The following is a 22,839-nucleotide window of genomic DNA, read 5'->3' on the forward strand; positions in this document are numbered from 1 at the left end:
ATTGAATATTGTTTTCTTGCTGTACACAACATAGATATTATTTTATTACAGAATTGAGATGATTTGAGATGACATTTGTGTGTAAGTGTGTTTTTTGTCTGACCTGCAGGTTGACGTCAGCCGTGTGCTCGGTCAGAACTCGCACCACGTCATTGAAGCCCTTGTTGACGGCGATGTGCAGAGCGGTGCACATGGAGTTATTCAGCATGTTCACATTGGCCCCTTTACTCAGGAGCAGCCGTGCCACCTCCGCCTGGTTTCTAAGGAAAAGAGCACAAACTACTCATAGTTTGCTGTATACTGAATTTATATTTTCTCGCATGTTGTGTATGAAGGTTTATTTTAAGATACCCATAAAAACATTTTGATTACAAGAAGCTAAAAGCCAAATAAGGAAGTGCCATATCAACACTACATTTAATAATTTTCTAGCAAGAGCCTTTTGAAGGTTTCTTTTGGTATATATATTTTAACTGATCTACTAACCCAAAAGCGGTGTAGTGCAGAGCTGTGTCTCCATCCTCGTCCTTGATCTCGATGGCGCTGTTGGCCTGCAGCAGGGCCTTCACCACCTCCATGTGTCCCTGATGTGAGGCCACCTGGAGGGCCGTCTTCCCCTGGTTCTTTATGTCCACCTGGCAGGAGCACACCCACCCAGGCATTGTCACTTTACTGACTGCACTGTGAGCTCGGGCAGATAGCGTGGAGATAATCCATAATCCAGACTCATCACATGGAGCCGACGTGCTCAGGCCAAATCGACACAGGGAGTAATTGGCTATTAGCTCCTCAATGGTTATTTCAGCAGCAGAATCAATTATTATTTTGGTCCTTTGTGTCATTTTATTGTAAAAAATTAGCTCTTAAAAGCAGTTTAAGCAGTAACAATATATTGAGGCTGTTATATTGTTGAAATCATATACCAAAGATCCCTTATATTAGTATCAAACATAATATCAATGGTATGATTTTTCTCCCCGCCCATTTACATGATTAAAAACTGTCTAACTTAATGTAGTCATTCTAAGAACGTTACATTTTCATAAACTTAAAAGTTCCACTATGTAACTTTTCAGATTTTATTACTCAGAAAACATCTCTTACAAAGAGAGGCCTCTCCACAGATCTGATCTGTAGCTTGGCCTGGTGGCATCACATGCTGGCCTCCAATAGGCAAGTGTAACGAAATACTATGGAAAATTCCAAACAAAACAACAGCAGCTCTATCGAGACAAGCAGCTGGTTTACCTTCTGCCAGAAAAGTTACACAATGCACTTTTAAATACCACTGACTGTGATTTTTATTGTTCTTTTACATTTCAAAATGTTTTCAGGTTGATAACATCCAAGTATACAGTAGTCTTTTGTCCGTGTCCATGTCACTCGACTGCATTCTTAACCGATTTTCCAGAGAGCAATGCAGAAAAAATGCCAAGGTCAAATAACAGAATGCAATTGAGGAGTGGACGTGATAAGGCCGAAAGAAAAATAAAATGTATCCCCAGGCTAGAAACCATCAAAACAGTTGTGTTGCCTTAAACATGTCAATCTAAAAATGGAATTGCTTGAATTGGTAATTGTGTGTATTAGACGTTCCCGCCTGTGCGTTTCCCCCGCCCCCCCTCAGGCCTGCGCTCCTGGAACAGCCCCGGGACTGCAGCACAGAGGAGACTGCTGCACTCACCTTGTCAGGATACTTCTGCAATAGCTCGCGCACTTTGCTGGCGCTGCCATGAGCCGCCTCGATCACCAGCCGACTGGGGTTGTCCTGCTCTGTGGACTGAGCCAGCAGCTTCTCCAGCACCGAAATCACCGTACCTGGACCCACACACAAGAGAAAAGGGATTAATGACATTCAAGCTACAGCCAAGGTTACTATCTGCTGACAACTGCTTTTTGGAGGACGGGGACAAACTAATGAACCAGAAGAGACGAGTAACAAAATGCACCAAGATATTTCAGCTCAATGAGAAAAAGAACAAACATGCAAAATGATGATAACGTGCACATGTGAAGAATACTGAAGCAATCGGAAACGCACATCAAACCAACCTATAAGAGAAAAGCGGTTAAGTACAGTATAGTTGCATGCATCGCAAGCACAAGCTAGAATGAGGCGGGGACAAAATGGACGGGGAAAAATGCAAGCTGCGGTCGAAGTGCTCGGGCGGAGCCTTGGCCCGACGTGAGGCCTTACTTCCGGATTCGGACGGGTTCTCTGCCGTCATAAGGTTAGCGTCCTCCTCCATGGGCCATGCGGACAGACAAGCCGGGTTGAACGTCCACGTCTGACCCCCAAACGCCACGCGGAGGTCGCCGTCCGCATACACTTTCAACACTTTCCCCGTCTGGCCAAGGACCTACGGAGCAGGAGACGGACAGGATTTCAAACAACAGTCACTTAAAAACGCCACAAGTACGTTGAGATTCTCAGATCAAAACGGTGTCTCGAATGAAGGGTCGGGTTCAAGAAAAAGGGTGGCGAAGTGTAAATAAATAACATTCAGCAGAGTTCACTCCAAGGTTATTTCAGAATCAAATGTGTGGTTGCAAATTTGAGGCTACGTGACGCGAGTACAATATTACAACTTTTACTGCACTATCAAAATGTGGAACTTAAATCTCTAAATGTGTAAACAAAGCTTTGGATTTTGGAGCAACATTATATAAGAACTGTTGCTTTTGCTAAACGTGTTGGAGTATGCTGTTCGTAGCAGTGAGAATGACCGTACAGGAGCCATGCTGTCTGTCCACTCTCCATGTCCGCCCTGTAGTCTCTTCACACTGTCAATGTCTTCCAGCACTCGGACCAGCTCTCCCACTCCGAACGTGTTCACCTGAGGGAGTAGAACACTGTCATCAATCCGGCAGGACATGAAATACATCGCAAGTGGCTGAAAGTGTCGTAAAGCTGAAAGAGAGGGTTGTCTACCTTGGTGAGCGCGCCCGGGTGGAAGGTCCAGCGGATGTTGTTGCTGTACTGTACCCTGACATCTCCTCGGTCGGTGATTCTGTGGACTGTCCCGATCCGGCAGATGTACTGCACACACAGAGAGAGGACATATTGTACTAGTGACCTCCAGACGCCAGTGACCTCAAAGTGCTCGTCTGACAGCCGGGATTCATGCCCTCGCTCTGCTCCGCCACGCTCAACTGGCGATCTTGTTTGAAAAATCTGTTTCACGCAGCTAAGGTCTTCCTGAAGTCGTTAGATGGGATTCTACTCTGGAAATGTTCATGTCCAGGGTCAAAAACAGTGCCTAGACTCTTAATAATAATTTTAACATGATATATGCTTTTATGCTATGTGATTTTAAAGCACTTTGAATAGCTTTTTTGTATGAATTGTGCCCTTTAAATAAATGTGATTGATTGATTAAAGAATTTACTGAAAAATGAACTATACAGACAGAATAGGTCATAATTTTCTTTAGATAAATAAGATAAATAAAGTTTAAGTAGTATAAAATAAACAATTAAGAATGATCAAAATAAACTTCCATCTCATCAAAAGAATAAGGAAAAGTGAGTAATGCTAATGCTGCCCTATTCTCTTTATAAAATGCTTTGAGTAGTTATTTCAGTGAGAATGAAAAAAAAAATAAAAACGTGCTGTATAAGAATGGCACTTAAAGTTGGCGTTTAATACCTCGGCCATCTTGGGGTTCCAGCCTCCGTGGCCCTCCTGCATCTGCCTCAGAATGTCCACCTCCAGCAGACACTTGACTTTGTCTCCCTGTTGGAACGAGTGTGCTTCTGCGGTCTCCTGCCGCTGTAGCTCCGCGTGCTCGCCTGGACACGTGGGAAAAAACAGTCAATTTAGTATGTAAGCCTCAAACATGTACAGAAATGTGGGTTATTTGATTTCTTTTACTGCTCAGTATTAAATCATCCATCATCATCTTTATCTACATACAGTACATTACATCACACTTATTTTATGTGAACTCAAGAGTGCATCTTCTCTTACCTAGTTTGGGTAGGTGTTCCTTGTAGTAGAATCCCCCCTGGCCGTCGGACACGTACTTGAGGTCTACCTTGCCCTTGTGGCCCATGCGGTAGACGTTGGTGGTGCCGTTGGACCAGGTGACACTGGCCACACTGCGTCCGGATTCTGTGTCCCAGCCGCGGATGTCCACTACCTTCCCCACCTTACCCTCCCCACCTGTGGCCATCCGCAGCAACACACGGTAAACAGAGATAACACATCACATCAGCGCCGGGAGACTTCATCGACTTAACAAATAGAGGCACAGTTTTAAGCAGTAGAAACATTTTCACGGGTGTCATCTTTCATGTCCTTTGATGTCAGCAACCTGGTCAAAAATGTGTGAAGGGTGTGAAGGAGAAATGCACAAAATAACACAGAAATAAGAACATACACACAATGAAGACCCTCAAAACAACAGAGTGGACAAAGCATACAGACACAATGATGACACTTAACCCCCTAAATTATTATTATTAGATATCAAGATCAAGAACAAAGACCAAAAGGTTTGATGTAATAATGGTAACACTTGAACAAACAACATGCTTAAAATACAAGAATGAAAATTATATGATAAAGTAAATACTGGTAGTAAAATGTGATGAAAAATGAAAGAAAAAAGGTATCGTTGACCACTTTATAGTGCTCAATTATTAATGAGTGTCAACATACTTTGTACTTAGTTTGTTTTCTCTGCGATTGAATGGAGAGAGAGCACTACGACTATATCCACTTGCACTTAAATCGCCAGTCATGAGCGAACAAACTGCATTGATTCACCGCAGGAATGTCGCAATGTTCCTCTTTACACTGTGACCACCAGTGTGGGCACAGGGACTCACATCTGTGGCGCAGACTGGGTGACTCACTCAAAATAAAGAGGCACTAGTGCATTTGAGAGCTGAGGTCAGAGGCTGAGCAGAGGGCAGAGAGGGGAGGCTCTGGGACACTCACCGTCTTGGTTGCCCCAGTCCCAGTCCGGGCCGCGCACCACTTTGACTCCCTGGAAGATGCCTTTGAGGATGATCCGCGGGAGGTTCTGTCTCGGGGCCAGGCTCACGCTGCGACAGAAGCACACATGATCACAATGACTGCTTCGGACGGGTTTAAACACATCTGCCATCACACAACATGACCCCGAGACACCTCAGGGGCCTGGGGGGGGAGGGAATGTCTGAAGATGACTTTTAAGAAATGAAACGTAAATGTTTTTAAATGCAGTAATCTGGACTGGATTTTGAGTGGAAGACAATCCAGGACAAAATAATTCAGGAAACTTTTGAAATTATACATGTTAATTAAGCCAACGCTAATAAAAAGAAGATAATTTGATGAGAGGAGCAATTTTGAAAAGATTAATTTGGTTTGATTATTGAAAAACTCAAGTGACGCTTTCAAAACAACAACCAAAGTTCCTACAACAGGTTAAGAAATGTGCTTAGCAAAAGTCTACAAACGACTTCCTGTCCACTACATACTTCACGTACCATCCATCCATCCATCCATTTTCTACCGCTTGTTCCCTTTTTGGGGTCGCGGGTGACTGGAGCCTATCCCAGTGACTTCGGGCCTTAGGCGGGGTACACCCTGGACAGTGGCCAATTTGTCGCAGGGCCAACACAGAGACAGACATTACAGACAGTTCACTCTCACATTCATTCACTACTTCACGTACCTGATAGTGAAAATTTTATCAGACCGTGGCGCAAAAGAGCTCCCAATGCCCATACTTTAAGGAAGTCATTGGTCACTTGTTCCATAAAGCTTCACCTTGGCCAGGCTGAGCTTCATGTCTGCTTTCTACCCGAGCACCACGGCTCTGCGCCCTGACTTCTGAAAACACAGCTTTAGGGCTAATCCCAGACTGTGGCTAATTAGAGAGCAGGCCACTTCAGGCCACTTCAGGCCACTTCAGGCCACTTCAGGCCACATGTAAAAACACTCGCAGAATCTTTCCCATTTATAAAACCAAAAACGGCAACGTTACAGGCTGTAGAATTCTTTCTAATGATTCTTTCGTTGATTTGAGGAGTAATTAGAGGAACAAATATCACAATAAAAACATATCAAGTCAAGTTTTAGCGCAAAACACCACAAACAAACATCACTTTATTAACCCTTCATACTGAAAGTCTAGTACTATAATTTAACGTACATCGTTTTCTTTTTAAAAATTAAGTGCGCATACTTAAATTCTTACAAATATCCTTCAAAGTATTACATTGTGGATTTTTGGTATTCTTAAGATATTCAAGATCAATGGAAAAATGATAAATCACGTCACCCCTTTTATCCGTTTGCTTATGTCACAGAGACCAATCGAGACAACAGTTCCCAGAAGATCAGAAGTAACCCAGCCTTCCCAGAGAGAGCACACCTACTGACACAGTGGTTTTATTTTTAGTTGATTTAACCGTTATTCAACCAGGAGAGTCTCATTGAGATTAAAAACCTCTTTTACAAGGGAGCCCTGGCAGAAGAGGCAGCAGTTACAACAAACGAAATTAACATCAAAATGACTTAAGTAAAATATATGCACATGTTTGATGCCATCTCTAACGTTTCAATTTGGTTTTAAAGGCATTTCGGGACAGGAACTCCGTCAATTTCCAATATTTCTGCAACATGTTCCAGGCAAAAAGGAGCTGAGGTCAACAACCCAGTGAGCCAAAAGCAAAAAGATAAAAGAATATTGAATAGAAGCTTCTAGACAGTGTTTAACAGACAAAGTAAGGTTCAGGAGCCACCCCACCAAGGTCGCAGCAATGACAATGAATGTGCAGTATGTCTCTCCTCCCTCTTCACCCACATTTCACATTATCCTGTATAATTAAGCCTAGGGAGAATTGACCGAAAAATATATATGGACGTGAAGCATGTAAACCACACTGGAAATAAGGAATAAAATGTAGATGTAGCGACAATTAAGAGAAAGAATAGAAACCCTTTACACCCTCTCCAAAGCCTGGATAAGAAAAGGAAAATATCCATTACAAAATAAACCAGTAAACATGTAAACAGGTTCACTGCGTGTCAGTCTGAGCTGTCATGATGGGAGGAGTGTACAGGATTATACCTGGACTGACCTAATACGACTGTGTGCGTGTTGTTTGTGTTTCAGACAGAGCTGATTAACGGGCAGTACCAAGCTCTTCTCGTAAACATATGGCCCTCACATATGTCCCCCTGTCAGCAGACTCTCACGTCCTAATAAATCAGAGGCAACGGTTTGGACGGCACAGATTGACATGGGTTGCACCGTGGAATCGATCCCTTAGAAATTATGAATCAGAATATCATAGACGCCACGAAAGCTGTTTAACCTCAACTTTACTTCTCGTTCCCAAGTTAAAAAGCAGCAGTGGCTTACAGTGCATGTGACAGGTTGCATATTACTGATTGAACTCAAATGCAAGATATGTTAAATACATTTAAAATTTTGCTAAATATATTACTTTTTTCATAGTTTTGGCCGGGGTGCGACTTATACTTATATTTATACTTATACTCCGGAGCAACTTATGTGAGATATTATTTGTTATTTTCACACTTGCAACCGCATTTCATACGCCTGTGCGACTTACATACGTTTTTTCCTCTCTATTATGCATTTTTTGGCTGGTGCGTCTTATACTCCGGTGCGACTTATAGTTCGGAAAATACGGTACACATTTTACCCCGGTTTAGTTTTATAAGTTTTACTTCCAGTTTGTAATTGATGACATCACACTAGGAAATTAACCAGCAACCATTGTGTTTAAACGGTCAAATAGTGTGATGTCACTTCCTGTAATTTTCTACAGATTTTTCAACTTTTTCCACAAATAGCCACTTGATTGGTGTAAAACTACAATTTATACTTACAACAGGTTTAAATACACAAAATGGTGTCAAAATTAGAAGATCGTAAAAGCTTGTTATATACACTTGAATGTAAATTTTTGTAGTCGGCGAAGGAAACTCACCCAGACGCGAGAAGAACGTTTAGACTCGAGACAGAAAGGCCTCACTCGGTTTAATAAACGATATTCTTTCTGTAAAGCGAAAATGCCAAGGCCACTCAGCAACAGCGCACCTAGCCAAATGTTCTCAATGACCGGATTTGCTTTAAGATACTTTAATTGTTACCTTGGTGCTCCTGACTCCAAAGTTATTGTTTATCCATTTTTGAACCATTGTTGCCGCGAAGATTGTGCGTCTATTTAATCATCTCACACTTTCTAAGCACCTTATTTTGTGCGTGCCGGAAGTTTAAAATGTTAAACATGCTAATCCACACAGCTGCAGATGTTAGCATGCTAATCCACACAGCTGCAGATGTTAGCATGCTAATCCACACAGCTGCAGATGTTAGCATGCTAATCCACACAGCTGCAGATGTTAGCACGCTAATCCAGTGCAATCTGCTTTAATCGCAGAGGAACACATAAGGAGGACAGAACATTTATATCAGGAGGACTCTGTCACGTTGGCCCGGGGCCCCGCTCACTACATCCCTCCACACACCACTTCCTATTGTTCCCCGGGCGACTGCTGTCGTAAAGCCAGTAAACTACAAATGGACCTGCTGTAATTAAACCACCGCATATGTTCACATACAACAAGTGCTCCAAGGCTGAGTTTACACTTAATAACAACATATTACAGCAATTTATCATTTTAAATTTAATTTCTCTGCTGGTGCTGTGTTGTTGCTCATTTATCCGTCACCAGTTTTGGAATAGTAACACCACCAGTAATAAATCATACATTAAAAAACAACGTTTCTGTCCTGCTGTGGTGTAATACAGAAATACATCAAGATATTTCTCATGAAATGGTTAGTAACCTAACATTCAAATGAAACATTTTATAAAACCATTACTCATTTTAAAGATCGTGTTTTCTTTGAAACTATTACGCAGGCTAATATATTTTCAGGGAGATTTTGAGTATGTCCCATGGTCGAGTGTGCATTAGTGAGACGTGAAGAGTGGACATTAATTCAGTCCCAGGCACAGACACTGACGTCCATGTGCCACTACACTCGTTCACAAGAGCACTGAGAGGGACATGAGACAACAGCAAGCTCAGAGAGACCAATGGACTGTTATGTGGACAAAAGGCACTAAGGCTGTGTTCACACTTATTATTTGGTCCTAACTTGAGTCAATTTAAGTCCTGTTGTGGACTTGGGTTGGTCTGGTTCTAGTTTAGTTCTGGTCAAGTCCACGACCTTCGACGGTCATGCAATTATTTCCCACAAACATAATTTATCAGTCAATCAATAATTACATATAATACATGTTTATAATACATGTAACTGACTGAAATGTGCTGTGAAATAATTGGAATAACAATAACATAATAAGGCACAATAAGAGCTGACAGTTTGAGTAGAGCATCTGAATAAAGGACACTGCTGAGCCTTCAGAACACACTCAACATGACAAATCAATTGTGTGACTGGAGTCTCTTTACAGTGCTCTTTTCAGCACTTACACTTTTGTTGCAAGTTGTGTTCCCCAATGTTAACCTTTGAGCTTACAGTCAATATTTTAAAAAAATAGTCAGCTAAATTGGAGAAGGAGTCTTGAGGCTGGCCTACAGTAAACTATAGCTATATGTGGGTCATACATTAGCACTCATTAGAAGAGAGTGGCCGTGCAGCTGACATTCAGACTGAGCCGAGGGCGGAGACGAGAGCTCTGTGAACTGATGCAGAAGACCCGCGCACAGAGGGACAGCATCAGCATAAACAAGACCACAGTGGCCTCAGATGACTGTGGAAATGGGATGCACAGATGGTTCAGAGGAAATCTATGCCGGCCAATGAGATAGATTCATGTTTCACTGTGTCACAAAAACGGAATATGTGGAATGTCTTTACCATAACCACATTTTTCCTATCATACAATATATTATTTTTCATTGTAATGGGACAAGCGTTTTACTTTTATCAACTCTTGTAAAAAGATCCCTGTCGTTGTACCGTCATCATTTTCTCAAAGTTCATCATTAAAACCATATTGATCAAAAACTCTTCAAATGGAGCCTACATTAGAGGTGGTTATTATCACGATGGTGCCAAGTGAATTGCATCATTTTAAAATCTTTGCTTTCACTATTAAGAAACATGTTTCTATATTGTGCAATGCCTTCATAGTGGCCAGCCAATAAAGCAATTCAGCTGAAAGTAACAAAGACGTAGCTTTCTTTCAAAAACTTAGGAAAATCTCATAAGATATGAGAAGATATGATTGAGTGAATAGGAAAAAGCTGTGTCAGGAGCAGCAGTGAGCAACACTGTAATGAACACTCAAAGTCAAAATATGAATATAGTAGTACAGTAAAGTATACTGTATATGCATTTAGGAAAGTATATCTGCCTAGTATTGCTTTTCCTGTATAAATAAAATGTATATCTATGCACAGTTTCACTAGTATGTGCTTTTAAAGACACCTATAAATAACCATATAGAATACATACATTGAAATACCTTAACATAAAAATAATATGAATATCAACAATTACAATATACAATTAGATATTCCAAAAAAATGTTGGGGGATAAATCATACATGTTAAATTCTGCAATATATCTATTTGAGCTGTTTAAAACTGATTGGTAACAATACAATAATTGAAAGAATTGATACTTAATTTCACAGTTGAGGAGTGTGCCTGGAAGTATGGTTTTTGGGCCTCTTAATAAATTACATAAATGACATTCCAAACACAGCTCGTATAGACAAAAACTGACAAAAAAGGCTGATCTAAGGGAACTCACGGCTGCGAGTGTGCAGTCTCGTAACGCTCGAAGGCATGGCTCAAGTCGTGTTTGTTGTTCATGTAACACTGTGTGCACAGGTCGTAGTCGAAGCACACTTTACACTTCCACCTCATTCCCATGATGCCGTGCTTCTTACAACTGTCACAGATGATGTTCGAGTGGCGCACTCCTGAAGAAAACAAGATGGAATGATGACAAGTTAGAAATGCGCAATGTTAAATTCAATAACGGGTCAACAACTAAAGCTCACAAAGTCTTACATGAAGTGGAAATGGCTAACCTACTGAGCTAAACTACTCAACCTGTTTTGACTGTTGGTTGGATTGAATAGTCTCACTTCACTGACCAATTCATTACACAAATTAGCACTCTCTGTTATTAGCGCATGTTGGAGAGCGGAGCATGAACGGGCCTCTGAACATGGTCAGAAAATGAAAAGAGGCCGGAGAAGAAGTACCAAGCTTACCGCAGTAATGCTCAGCAGCCTTTAGAGGCCACTATAAGACATTGGCTTTTAGATTTTATTAATTAATGTGATAAAATGTGAATATATGATTATATTTCTGTGATGTATTTTATCTGCATAATAGTGATATTTTATCTGCATCATTAGTCTAAGAGAAGAACGGGTGTGTGACAAACTGCATGTGTTGTGAAGGGGTCGTAAAGATGGGGGGGGATGTGACAGCCCAGAGGAGTTTGGGTAATGTTTACCCAAGGCTTGATCTCTACGGAAAAATACCAAGTGCCTTGATGTGAGGCTGACCAATGAGAAATGTGACCCGCCTATTCCAGAATATCTAATAAAACCAACCAACATGGGAAAGAACGAGGTGAGACGCAGGAGGATCACGCAAGCTGCTTACAACAGCTTGCGTGATCAGTCCCCGCGTTTTCTCCCATGCATGCCACACAAATGTCTGATTTTCTGTGTCGTTTCATATTCTAAGTTGAATTGTGTTCTCTATGTGTTAAGGAATAGCATCGGTGCATGTCTCATCCCAAGGACATGTTTGTCTAATTCCATGACAAATTAATCTCTGCTTGCCTTGATTGCCCTGACCACACGCCACTGCCCTCCCCGTAAGCTGCAGCTCTCTCACCTCAGTAAATGATGGGCAAGTCATGAGGCAGAAGAACGTTCCTCTAAATGGAACAAAATGCTAATGAATGCGTTTGATTCTGCTCCAAAATAGACCCACACCATGAGGAAAAATTGCTCGACAGAGAATAACTGAAAAGACAGAGAACCAGTGCAGCATCAACCTAGCAGCACCGTTATACTTATAATGCATTACCTTTAGATACAAAAATCCATAACCAACCTACACATTGTATCTTAGTTTTGCATCACAGCCAATTATCCAAAATCTTTCAGTTTGATTCAATGTTCTGATCTAACTAGCAGGTTTTAGATGATGTCTTAATCTCAATGTAGGTGAAATATCCCTTAGTGTTCTGGAGATTTTGTGTTGTGGTTGGTTAGATCCAGATTTTAATTACCTATCTGAGCATTGTCGTACAGCAGCAGGTCAAAGGCTCCCTGGTATCCTGTCCTGTAGTTGGTCCTGGTCCCACTGTCCCACTGAACCACCACGGTCTTGTCCGGTGTGGTGGTGCTACCCTGCCGACCGATCTCCACCACTGTGCCCACGTGTCCCTCGCCGTCGTCCTGGTTACCCCACTTCCAGTCGTGACCTCGCACCGCGCGCATGCCCACCTCCATGGTGCCTGTGCTAGGGATGGGCTTGCAGCGCACGGGCCCGGGGCAGGGGGCGCCGGCACGATCCCTGCTGCACCGCCTAAGCTTGTGAAGGGCCGGGATGGGTCGAGAGGAGGGGATCGCAGGCAGAGAGGGCACCAGCGGGGTCTCCGGGAACAGATCAGGGGTCACTGAAAATGACACCAAAGGACACAATTTAGTTAGAAGCATATTGATCTAATATCATTGACAAAATGTGGATTCTAACTATTGAGATTTTGTTTGTACATTCTATTTATTTGGCTCAAGCACCAGAAAAATGTTGTATAAATATTTAAAGTATAAATATAAGTATAAGTCGCAACCCAGCCTAAATTATGAAAAAAGGTGCAACTTATAGTCCAGAAAATACACCAAAAATGGCAGAAAAACTTCACAAATATTATCTAAAAGTCTTCAGTCAGTTGTTTTACACAAATACACAAAGAGAGGGTTTATGTTGCATAATTTATGAAAAGCTTCTGGTGATAGCGCAGGTCTTTGTTGTCCTGCTATCATACACTAATTAGTGTAATTAAACTAATTACCTTTTGGGCCCAGAATATAGAAATTTCCTATAAGGCAAGTATGTTGTTAATAACTGAGGATTAAGTTAAAAATATGTCTCGTTGTAGGATCTTGCAGCTGCTCAGTTCATGCTTGGCCAAGTAAGGAGCAGTAAAGGAGTAAAGCAAGATACCACACACATTATTCACGTTGGAACATGTTATAGGCAAACACGGACAGAAAATCGTTAAAATGTGCCCCCAAGTTCCCAACACTACAAAAAAACAGGCTCAAAAATGTTCTCCACCATATAACTTGTCTTGCTGGTCCATGCCTCTTTTATTGACATTTTTGTTTGGGCAGGCTATTGTGGGACTTGAACACAGCATGCTTTATGTCTCATTAATTATGGAGCGGTGCGTTCAGGTTCACTAGTGGAAGTCTGACTGCGTCCTGGCACGCTTCTGGGGGGAGCAGCTGGACGAGGCTGCTCAGGCCTGTTGTGCTAATCCGAGTCCATCCTCAGCACCTGTGTCTCCGACTCCTATTTCTCTGGTCCTCACCCGCTGGTTTATGTTTAGGCTGCAAATGTCCTGAACCGACACATTTCATTAAAGTATCGTGAACTTGATTATATTTTAGATTTTGCTAAAAATGTTGCCTTGTTTTTCCCAGTTTGACAAGTTTGGTAAAGTTTATAATTGTACTTCCTGATTGGACATGAGCAGGGAAGTGAAAAGGGAAAATGCTGCATTTTGGCGCCGTTAGGAAATATATATGTCGGTGCCAAACTATGTAACCAAATTACAAAATATAGATGTCAAGATTATTTGGTCAATAATTATGATTACACTGGCCCCAGTAAGAACAAAACAAACAATGTATAATTGTGAAAATAGTTAAAAGCAAAAATAGGTAAACATAAATGTAAAGTCATTTTTAATCTTGCCATTTATAGAAACTTTATGGTCACATTAAAGTTGAATTTCAGAAAACTTGTGACATCATTTATGTCATCATTCCTCTATTATGGGACATAATAAGACGATTTTGTGAATGAAAGAAAATTAGGGATTTCACACTGGTTTTCACACCTGCATTATAATCTTGTTCAATCAATAGTAATCGCAATTTTGGGAGCTCCACAAAGTCTCGACTTTATCACGTCTTTAGCTCCTCTCCTTTTCTCTACCTTTGATAATGTATATGGCATATTTGAAGCAATTATTTATTTTTTGTCTTGTAACTTGCACAATGTTCATGATGTAGGATCAGTTTTAAAGCTCTATAATATGAGAAAGAACAACACCTCAGCCTCAAGACATTAATACTGCTGATGATATCTCTATCCAACATGATGTTCAAATCTTGAAATAGCGCATCGTCATTGACCCAGGAAAAATGCCATTGATGAGATGTGCCGGTTCTATTTAAAGGCCAAAATAACTAACTTCCAGGGACAGCTTTTAGACTGTCAGCCTTGTAATCAAACTACAAAACCATTTGCACAGATCTGCAAGTATAAAACTAACTCAGAAGCGCATTGAGATGTCAGTAATTATGTTCCAAGGACAGTCTCACACAGGCTGGCTGCTGCTTACTTGACTGATGACTCCAGCAAATTGGCGCTGGAAACAGGAACTAATAGAGGAACCAGCGTTTATGTGGAGGCTAGTCAGCAATTTACAGTTTGCATCATCTATTTATCACCATGGCACGTCGGATATACTTGTTCATTCTGTACGCAGACAAGAGAAGCAATCAAACACTGTATTTATAAAAATGTGATTGGAAAAACACAATCCCAGAAGAGGCAAACTGGTAAATATAATGCCACAGCGAGCACGGGAAAGCATATTAATTTTTCCTAGTCTGGCTCGACATTTTGTTCTTGACATTTATGTCAGAAATATATAATGTACTTGTTCTCGTCTGCCAATTTCTTACAAGGTGAGAGGTCCGTATGCAGATAGCAGTCTGACCTTTTGAATAATTGTGATTTAATAACATACGAGATTGACGACGGGGCTGGGGCATATTGAGGTTTGAGCACATTTAAAGAAATAATTATTTTGTATACAAATTTATAATAAAGCGACAAAGTACATTCACATTGCCTCTCATTTAACATCGCACAACTATAAATGCCCAAAGGTATCAATTGTCTCCGGATATTCAGTGGAGTTTATATAACCTATGACGTGTGACAAAAGGGACTTGTACTGTACTTTAATTTCTTAAAATGCGGTAGGGTCAGTTTTCCTATGAGTAAATGTTTCCTCAATAATCATGACAGATAGTGGTCAGTGGTAATGGCTTAAAATAGAAGTGACCTTAACTTTTTGTCCAATTGGCTGTTAATGGCCATAAACAGCCGGGACACTGCTGTTCATAGACTCAATTCTGAATTCAAGAGGTGTCATATGTCATTCATTATGGTGCATTCACTGGGAGACAGGAAACCACACATAACAATGTTTACAAGTAAACTACTGACATCTTGTAATGAGCTAACACCAAAAGGCTTAAAAACAGCAAGGTATCACATTGGAGTCAACTGTATTATGATGGTACTGAAGTTTATGAATAAAACAAAAAGTTTGCAATTCAACAAATACCATGTTATAATTATTTTACAGCAGTTGATTAAAAAATATACCGATAAATCACTATCTCTTTAGATTTACATAAATTAGCATTCATAAATCGCAACTACACATCATATCAATGACGTGACCATATGTGCCATGTCCTTTTCCTTTTCCGTTGCACAACGGACTAGCCCTGGCTGACATCTGCCCGTTTGGTTTTGTGATCCCTGATAATAAGATGGCAGCTGCCACTAAAGTACTGCAGATTACAAGCACCCCGCTGAGATTACGGTGTTGATTTGGCTCAGAAAGAATAAGCTTAGACATAAAAACATATGGATGCCGAGGATCAGAGAGAGGAGAGAGCAGGCTGCTAATGTCCCATTTTCTATCCAAACATGCAGCTTAGCCTCAGTATGTATGGACTGTATGGACATGGACACACACACGCACGCGCACACACACGTACGCACGCGCACGCACGCGCACGCACGCACGCGTACGCACGCACACTTTCAGAGAGTACAGAGGAGCGAGGCTCTCCCCACAGTAGCCAGTGAACAAGCAGAGATTTAGGAAATGCCTGAAAACACTCTGATGGTATCATCCAAATTCTCCAGCCAGCTTTGAACTAAAGAAGACAGAGAGACGTTCAGTAAATAAACACATAAATTGTCTAACTATGAGTCGAGAATTCTTAGTTCAAGTTATTAAAAATATGTTCTTATTTTATAGCTGGATGGGCTGTTAATCCAATGAAAATAAAAGATTGTGGGCAGTATATGTATATACATAGCAACTTGACATAGGGTCTATCATTACTTAATTACAGCGTTAATGGGAATGGATTATGTCTGTAAATGCTAGGGATGTCACACCATTAACCTTTAGTGTTACAATGACTCACATTCCCATATTAAAACAAACAAAAATGAAATCCTTAGTTTCAATAATTTGCCTTCTTTCACAAGTCTAACGTATTACCGTTCCTTACTTGCATTATTAATTAAATCAAACTTTCTAAATGAAAAGTAAGGATGTTTTTGGAGTATACAGGTATATTGAACTGAATTTACTCTTTGTTGCTTCCTGCGATACGATCTTACAAATATATTGCGACCTGAATAATCACGATTATCGAATAACCAAATCATCTCGACACCTCTTGTGAGCGCTGGTGCTCAATCAGGATCACTGTAGCTGGAATAAGCCACTCCAGCAGAGCTCTGGTCGGAACAGCTTGCACCTTCCTATATTTCTATTTACTCTTCAGTGTTGACCTTTGAGTTACATTCGCTGCGCACGATTTTGTACAACAGTCCCCACCAGGACGAGTCCCAGACGCACCAGGCCTGGTACAAAATGGTTCTGTACAATACTTACTCACCGGAGACACAGAACAATGTGCTGAGATAAAACAGAGCTACACGGGTCTTACGTACTCTTTAAAACAACATTAGGATCCAAATGAAAGTGAATAGACGACATTGACGTATTCCAATCGAATTGCACGAATTTAAAAAGCGATGCATACCGTAGCCTATTTCCCATGGCGACCCCCGTTCTCCTCAAGGAAAAGCTCACCTATGCCTTTTCTTCTTCCTCACCTTCTTCACCTCATCACAGCAGTAGAAAGTACAATGTGACCAATACTAGTAGCTCTAACAGCATGAATGGATAGACACTTCCTTTTCAACAGCATTTTAAACACAACACACCAACTACTGCGATTAAACTTACCAATGAAGGCAATTAGGGAGGGTTCATGATCATATTTTCAAGTACTTGCCAATACATGTTCATACACTTTAATGTACCGATTAAGTACTGGTAGTACATCACGTGTTCATAGTAACGTCAAACACAACAACAATGTACTTAGCCCAATCGGCTTAAGAGATAATTGTCAATAGTAATAAGGGTATCCCATTTCACATTATAATATGCTTATGGAATCAAACAATATGACAGACAATTGTATTAAGTATAAAATGTGATCGTCAGAAGCAAAATAAGCTGCATTCGACTTGAGCCAGCTGCACTCTCGGGGATTTAATATTGTCTGTGATTTTACAATATGACACAAAGTTTGCAGACCACAGACATGAGGACATTTTGTAACAGTAATTTTTCCCACACTCGCATGAAGCACAGCCACACCACACACTGGCACATTTCAGGAGAGATTTGTTACAGGCGAAGGAGAGTGCAAGTGTGACGAGATCCAACGGGCTGTAAAGAAACAAATACCGGCACACAAGGATACGAGAGTGAGCCGTCTTTCCAAGTTCTCTTATTTAGAGTGAAAATTTAACAAAAAGTAGAAATGAGTGTGAATTAAACTCTATCTAAACTATAAAGGAGAGTGTTATATTCACTGGAGGTACGTAAAGAGCCTGTTAAAGTTTAAGAGTCGTCAATAGGCAACGGAGCCAAGCATTGTCTGGCTGCTCTGATTGGCTGCAGTTAAGTTGCCATTGAATTTACTTGACCCGCCAGTCACTTCTACATTCTGTTCAAATGCAGAAGGGTCTGGAATTGGACCAAAAGGGGGTGTAAAAAACAAAAAACTCAGTTGGGACGGTCCAACTACAACCGCTAATTTGTGTCACGTGTCTCTCAAATGCAGAAGACATCTCTCAAATATTCTCGTAACATTCAGAACAAAATATGTAACTTAATTTACCTCAATTTTGTAGAGTTTAGTGCTTCACTTGTTGATTGCAGATATCTGTGCAAGTCCTCCGGACTGAGACTGAATGGACCATGCCTTTCTCTGATTGGTTAATCCATATGTCTGTCTACCACAAGCTTCGGAAATCGGGGAGACGAGATACAATTCCCGACCAAAACGTCTTCATCATTTTGGTGTTTCTGTGTGGATTATAGCAACATCAATAACCTGCTATTCTCTAACAACAGTGACCCTCAGCAACTGACCTACTGTCCTAATTTTCAACATCCTGAAACCCGTGGATAAAATATAAACTTGCTGGAGTTCATATTTGGTCCAACGGCATCAGACCAGCATAAAACAGCACGGACCAGCACGGACCAGCAAGAAATCCATGCTGGTCTGTGCTGGTTTTTTCAGCAGGGACAGTCAAAGTTCAAAATGACCTTTTTCCTCCATTCAGATGTTTGTGTAGCCAAGCTGCCAAATATACGCAATAGAGCAGGTGTGCCTAATCGTGTGAGTGTACACCACGTTACAGAACACTCGTATAGGCCCTTACCGTGACCATGGTGCAGTGTGCGGGGCCCCCTGCTGCGTGGCCAACCGTAAATAACTCTACATTTGAGGCAGCTCGTATGGAGTAAAGCCGCAGCAGACACGCTTAAAGGAATAATAGAACCGGTAAAAATAATAGTCCACAGTACAAAGCCAGTGGTTCAACCAAGACTTTAACTTTACTAAAAAAAACATTTCAGGGATGAATTATTACAGTTTTTGGTCACTGGGGCAACAATGGCACAGTGGTCGTTTGCTCACTGACCAGAGAATAGCCAGTTCAAACCTCGCCAGAGTGCATGATGACACTGCGTCCTATGTCACATGTCACCCACAATCTGTCCTCACCAGGCAGTCACACACATGTTAAAAAGTTAAAAACTAGTTCATATTCATGTGGTACCAATAAGAGGTGCAATACCCTAAACAAATGTTTCACAAATCTTAACAGTAGCATCATGTAGTGTCACATACCCTGGAATATGCTCTGCCTATCGGAGCTTTCACTATTCTATACATCATTCATCGTGGATAGTTTCCTGACAAGACTGTGCTGTATGTAAACCAGAACATACTACTCAAAAGCACAAATGCCATGACTGCGATGTATCAGTAAGTAAAAGTAAAAGCCGCTGGAACTGGCTGGTGTCAGACACAACTGGTGAACAGAGGCTCAGCCAAATCAATACAGAGCCTGTGCAAACAGGACATTCAGTGGGACTTCTGTGATGAACTGAAATCATTAGTGAGAATAACAGTCACATAGTTTAAAAAAACATGTATTTAGGTTTGATTAAATAGGCTATAAAAAAAACTGCTAAAACATCTTTATTTTACCGTACCACTACAAGTCCCACCAGCTAAAAAAAATCATAATATAGAAGAAAAAACATATATAAGTTGCACTGGAGTATGCAATGCGGTTGCAAGTGTGAAAATAACAAATAATATCACATACAAGTCGCTCCGGAGTAAAAATATAAGTCGCACCCTGGCCAAAACTATGAATAATACAGTAATTAATCTGAAAATGTTTGTTAATCGGCCAAAATAAAATAAAAATAAAAAACTTCTTAGATGACACTTAAACTAATACTTAACAAAATGCCCAATTCTTTCAGAATGTACAATAAAAAAGAAAGAAAGAAAGAAAGAAATAGAAAAAGACAGAAAATCCATCATGTCATCAACCTCCCCAGCACCATTACTCACTGCCTATGATCTTGAGTCCACTTTTGAACATGTCTGCTCCTGGTGTGAGGCGAGCTGCCCACAGTCCCTCACACCCGACCGCTCTGAGCTCCCGGCTCCACCTGCACGTCCTTCCAATGGGGTATAATCTGCACCCGTCTCCCAGTATTTGGCTTCATGTGAACTTTGCACTTTGTTTTGGAACATACAGCCTGAGTTTTGTGTGCGTTTTCCCTCTGGGGCTTATCTGGGTCCCTGGAAGAGCCGTGAGACCAACTGTGTTAAGTAAAAACAAGCGTCCCAATACTAATGGCCCACTGTTGTGACGTAATCAGCCCAGAGGAGAGGACACTGATCAGTCCGTGTGATAGCCAAGGCCATCCGCAGTTATGCAACGGCCATTTACATACAAGGCTTTATGTATCTTCACATTTATAGGCTGCTCTGGTGGTGTATAAGTTTGAAACATCTCAATATTGTTTGAGGCAACCGTTACAAAGATGCATATTATATTCACAAGGTCAGTCAGTCCGAGAATAGATAAGTACAGTACAGTATACTCACAAAAGCAGTATAAAGCTACTTACACAGTGCACACACATAACTTTACTATCCAGCAGGCATTTTTATTTTTATTTCACAAACTAAATCATCAGCGAAACCATGATCCTCATCGCTTCAAGGCTAATTTATCAAGATTAGTCCGAGACAATCGAAATGGAAATCACTTAAAATATATCGAAAATGTCTAGTGTATGCAAGTTGGTTGCACTGTAAAAAAATATAAAAAAAACATTTCAGAATCAGAAAGGATTTATTGCCATTGTCAATGAACAAAATTCACAAACAAAGGAACTTGTCTTGGTGATTCGGTGCAACATTAAACAATGAACAAGTCTACTATGGGATAAAAATAACAATAAGCTATCCGATAAAAAGATGAGAATATATATTTTTTTCTTTTAAGTAACGCAACTTTGATGATAAACAGAAGAAGCATGTGGCAAATGATCACCCGTCCAAAGCGGTCAATAAGCGCCCTGCTGTGATCGAATCATTTCAACAACAGTGATAAGGTGAGAATGAACATATCCGACCTCTTCCCAGTTCCTATTACCCACAAACCTCCAGGAATGCTTTTTATGACAACAACATTAATTTAAAATACTTCAATAAATACTGGACTGAGCAGACATTCTAAAACAATAGGGACCTACATCACAACAGATGCAGTTTTAGATTGCGTTTGCATCGGCGTAACGGGACCAACCGTAAACACCACACGCTGTAAATAACACCTACAGATAAACCAATGTTGCAAATATGACAACAAACATATTTACTGTAAACACTGCCAGTTAAAAGCTCCAGTAACTTTTCTCAAGGTTTTTTAGTGGATTTACAAAAAAAGGTAATCATTTATACTTAAAAAGAAGACATTTATGCAAAATCGACATTGAAGAACGTTGTTGTTTTATGGCGGTTGGCATCCGAGTGTTGCATTACCGCCAGACTTTATTCCTTAGACTGTTGTTGCTGTTGTTATTGTTTTATGGCAGTCGACAGCCGAGTGTCGCATTACTGCCAGACTTTATTCCCCAGACCTTGTCGTAGTCCTAAAAGTTGTTCTTCCAGTGCTTTGACTTCCAGTGCTTTGACAAAGCCCAAGAGGTCATGAGATGCCTTTGTCATTGTATCCTATAGAAGTTCTTCCTCCCCTCAGACTTTGTTGTAGTCCTTGTTGTTGTTGTTGTTGTTGTTGTTGTAGTCCTTGTTGTTGTTGTTGTAGTCCTTGTTGTTGTTGTTGTTGTTGTTGTTGTAGTCCTTGTTGTTGTTGTTGTTGTTGTTGTAGTCCTTGTTGTTGTTGTTGTAGTCCTTGTTGTTGTTGTTGTTGTTGTAGTCCTTGTTGTTGTTGTTGTAGTCCTTGTTGTTGTTGTTGTTGTTGTTGTTGTTGTTGTTGTTGTTGTTGTTGTAGTCCTTGTTGTTGTTGTAGTCCTTGTTGTTGTTGTTGTAGTCCTTGTTGTTGTTGTTGTTGTAGTCCTTGTTGTTGTTGTTGTAGTCCTTGTTGTTGTTGTTGTAGTCCTTGTTGTTGTTGTTGTAGTCCTTGTTGTTGTTGTAGTCCTTGTTGTTGTTGTTGTTGTAGTCCTTGTTGTTGTTGTAGTCCTTGTTGTTGTTGTAGTCCTTGTTGTTGTTGTTGTAGTCCTTGGTCGTTGTCGTTGTTGTTGTAGTAGTCCTTGGTCGTTGTTGTTGTTGTAGTAGTCCTTGGTCGTTGTTGTTGTTGTTGTAGTCCTTGGTCGTTGTCGTTGTTGTAGTCCTTGGTCGTTGTCGTTGTTGTTGTAGTCCTTGGTCGTTGTTGTCGTCGTCGTTGGTCGTCGTAGTCCTTGGTAGTCCTTGGTCGTTGTTGTCGTCGTCGTTGGTCGTCGTAGTCCTTGGTAGTCCTTGGTTGTCGTAGTCCTTGGTCGTCGTTGTCGTTGTCGTTGTAGTCCTTGGTCGTTGTTGTTGTAGTCCTTGGTCGTTGTTGTTGTTGTTGTAGTCCTTGGTCGTTGTTGTTGTTGTAGTCCTTGGTCGTTGTTGTTGTTGTAGTCCTTGGTCGTAGTCCTTGGTCGTTGTTGTTGTTGTAGTCCTTGGTCGTCGTTGTTGTTGTTGTAGTCCTTGGTCGTTGTTGTTGTAGTCCTTGGTCGTTGTTGTTGTAGTCCTTGGTCGTTGTTGTTGTAGTCCTTGGTCGTTGTTGTTGTAGTCCTTGGTCGTTGTTGTTGTAGTCCTTGGTCGTTGTTGTTGTAGTCCTTGGTCGTTGTTGTTGTAGTCCTTGGTCC

General features: G+C 40.9%; 1 protein-coding gene across 4 annotated transcripts in view; it reads right to left on the reverse strand.

Annotated features, from left to right (window-relative positions):
* mib2 (MIB E3 ubiquitin protein ligase 2) overlaps positions 1-22,839 on the reverse strand; it is a 51,021-nt gene that overhangs the window by 11,713 nt on the left and 16,469 nt on the right. The window contains exons 1-12 of one of the 4 annotated variants that reach the window (XM_072449473.1): positions 20,048-20,150; positions 12,268-12,657; positions 10,762-10,933; positions 4,946-5,052; positions 3,971-4,165; positions 3,650-3,792; positions 2,933-3,040; positions 2,733-2,837; positions 2,198-2,360; positions 1,685-1,818; positions 487-635; positions 104-260 (exon numbers count right to left, since the gene is read on the reverse strand). In XM_072449473.1, coding sequence (XP_072305574.1) covers positions 104-260; positions 487-635; positions 1,685-1,818; positions 2,198-2,360; positions 2,733-2,837; positions 2,933-3,040; positions 3,650-3,792; positions 3,971-4,165; positions 4,946-5,052; positions 10,762-10,933; positions 12,268-12,657; positions 20,048-20,078 — 1,854 coding nt within the window. In that variant the 5' untranslated portion in view covers positions 20,079-20,150. Of the gene's footprint in view, positions 1-103; positions 261-486; positions 636-1,684; positions 1,819-2,197; positions 2,361-2,732; positions 2,838-2,932; positions 3,041-3,649; positions 3,793-3,970; positions 4,166-4,945; positions 5,053-5,666; positions 5,812-10,761; positions 10,934-12,267; positions 12,658-20,047; positions 20,151-22,839 lie in introns of those variants that run through there. The other 3 variants (XM_072449476.1, XM_072449474.1, XM_072449477.1) reach the window with 3 other exon arrangements.

Source organism: Eucyclogobius newberryi, unplaced genomic scaffold (genome assembly GCF_026437365.1).
Source record: "Eucyclogobius newberryi isolate DKJ021-1_F unplaced genomic scaffold, fEucNew1.0.hap1 SCAF_17, whole genome shotgun sequence".
NCBI lineage: Eukaryota > Metazoa > Chordata > Actinopteri > Gobiiformes > Gobiidae > Eucyclogobius > Eucyclogobius newberryi.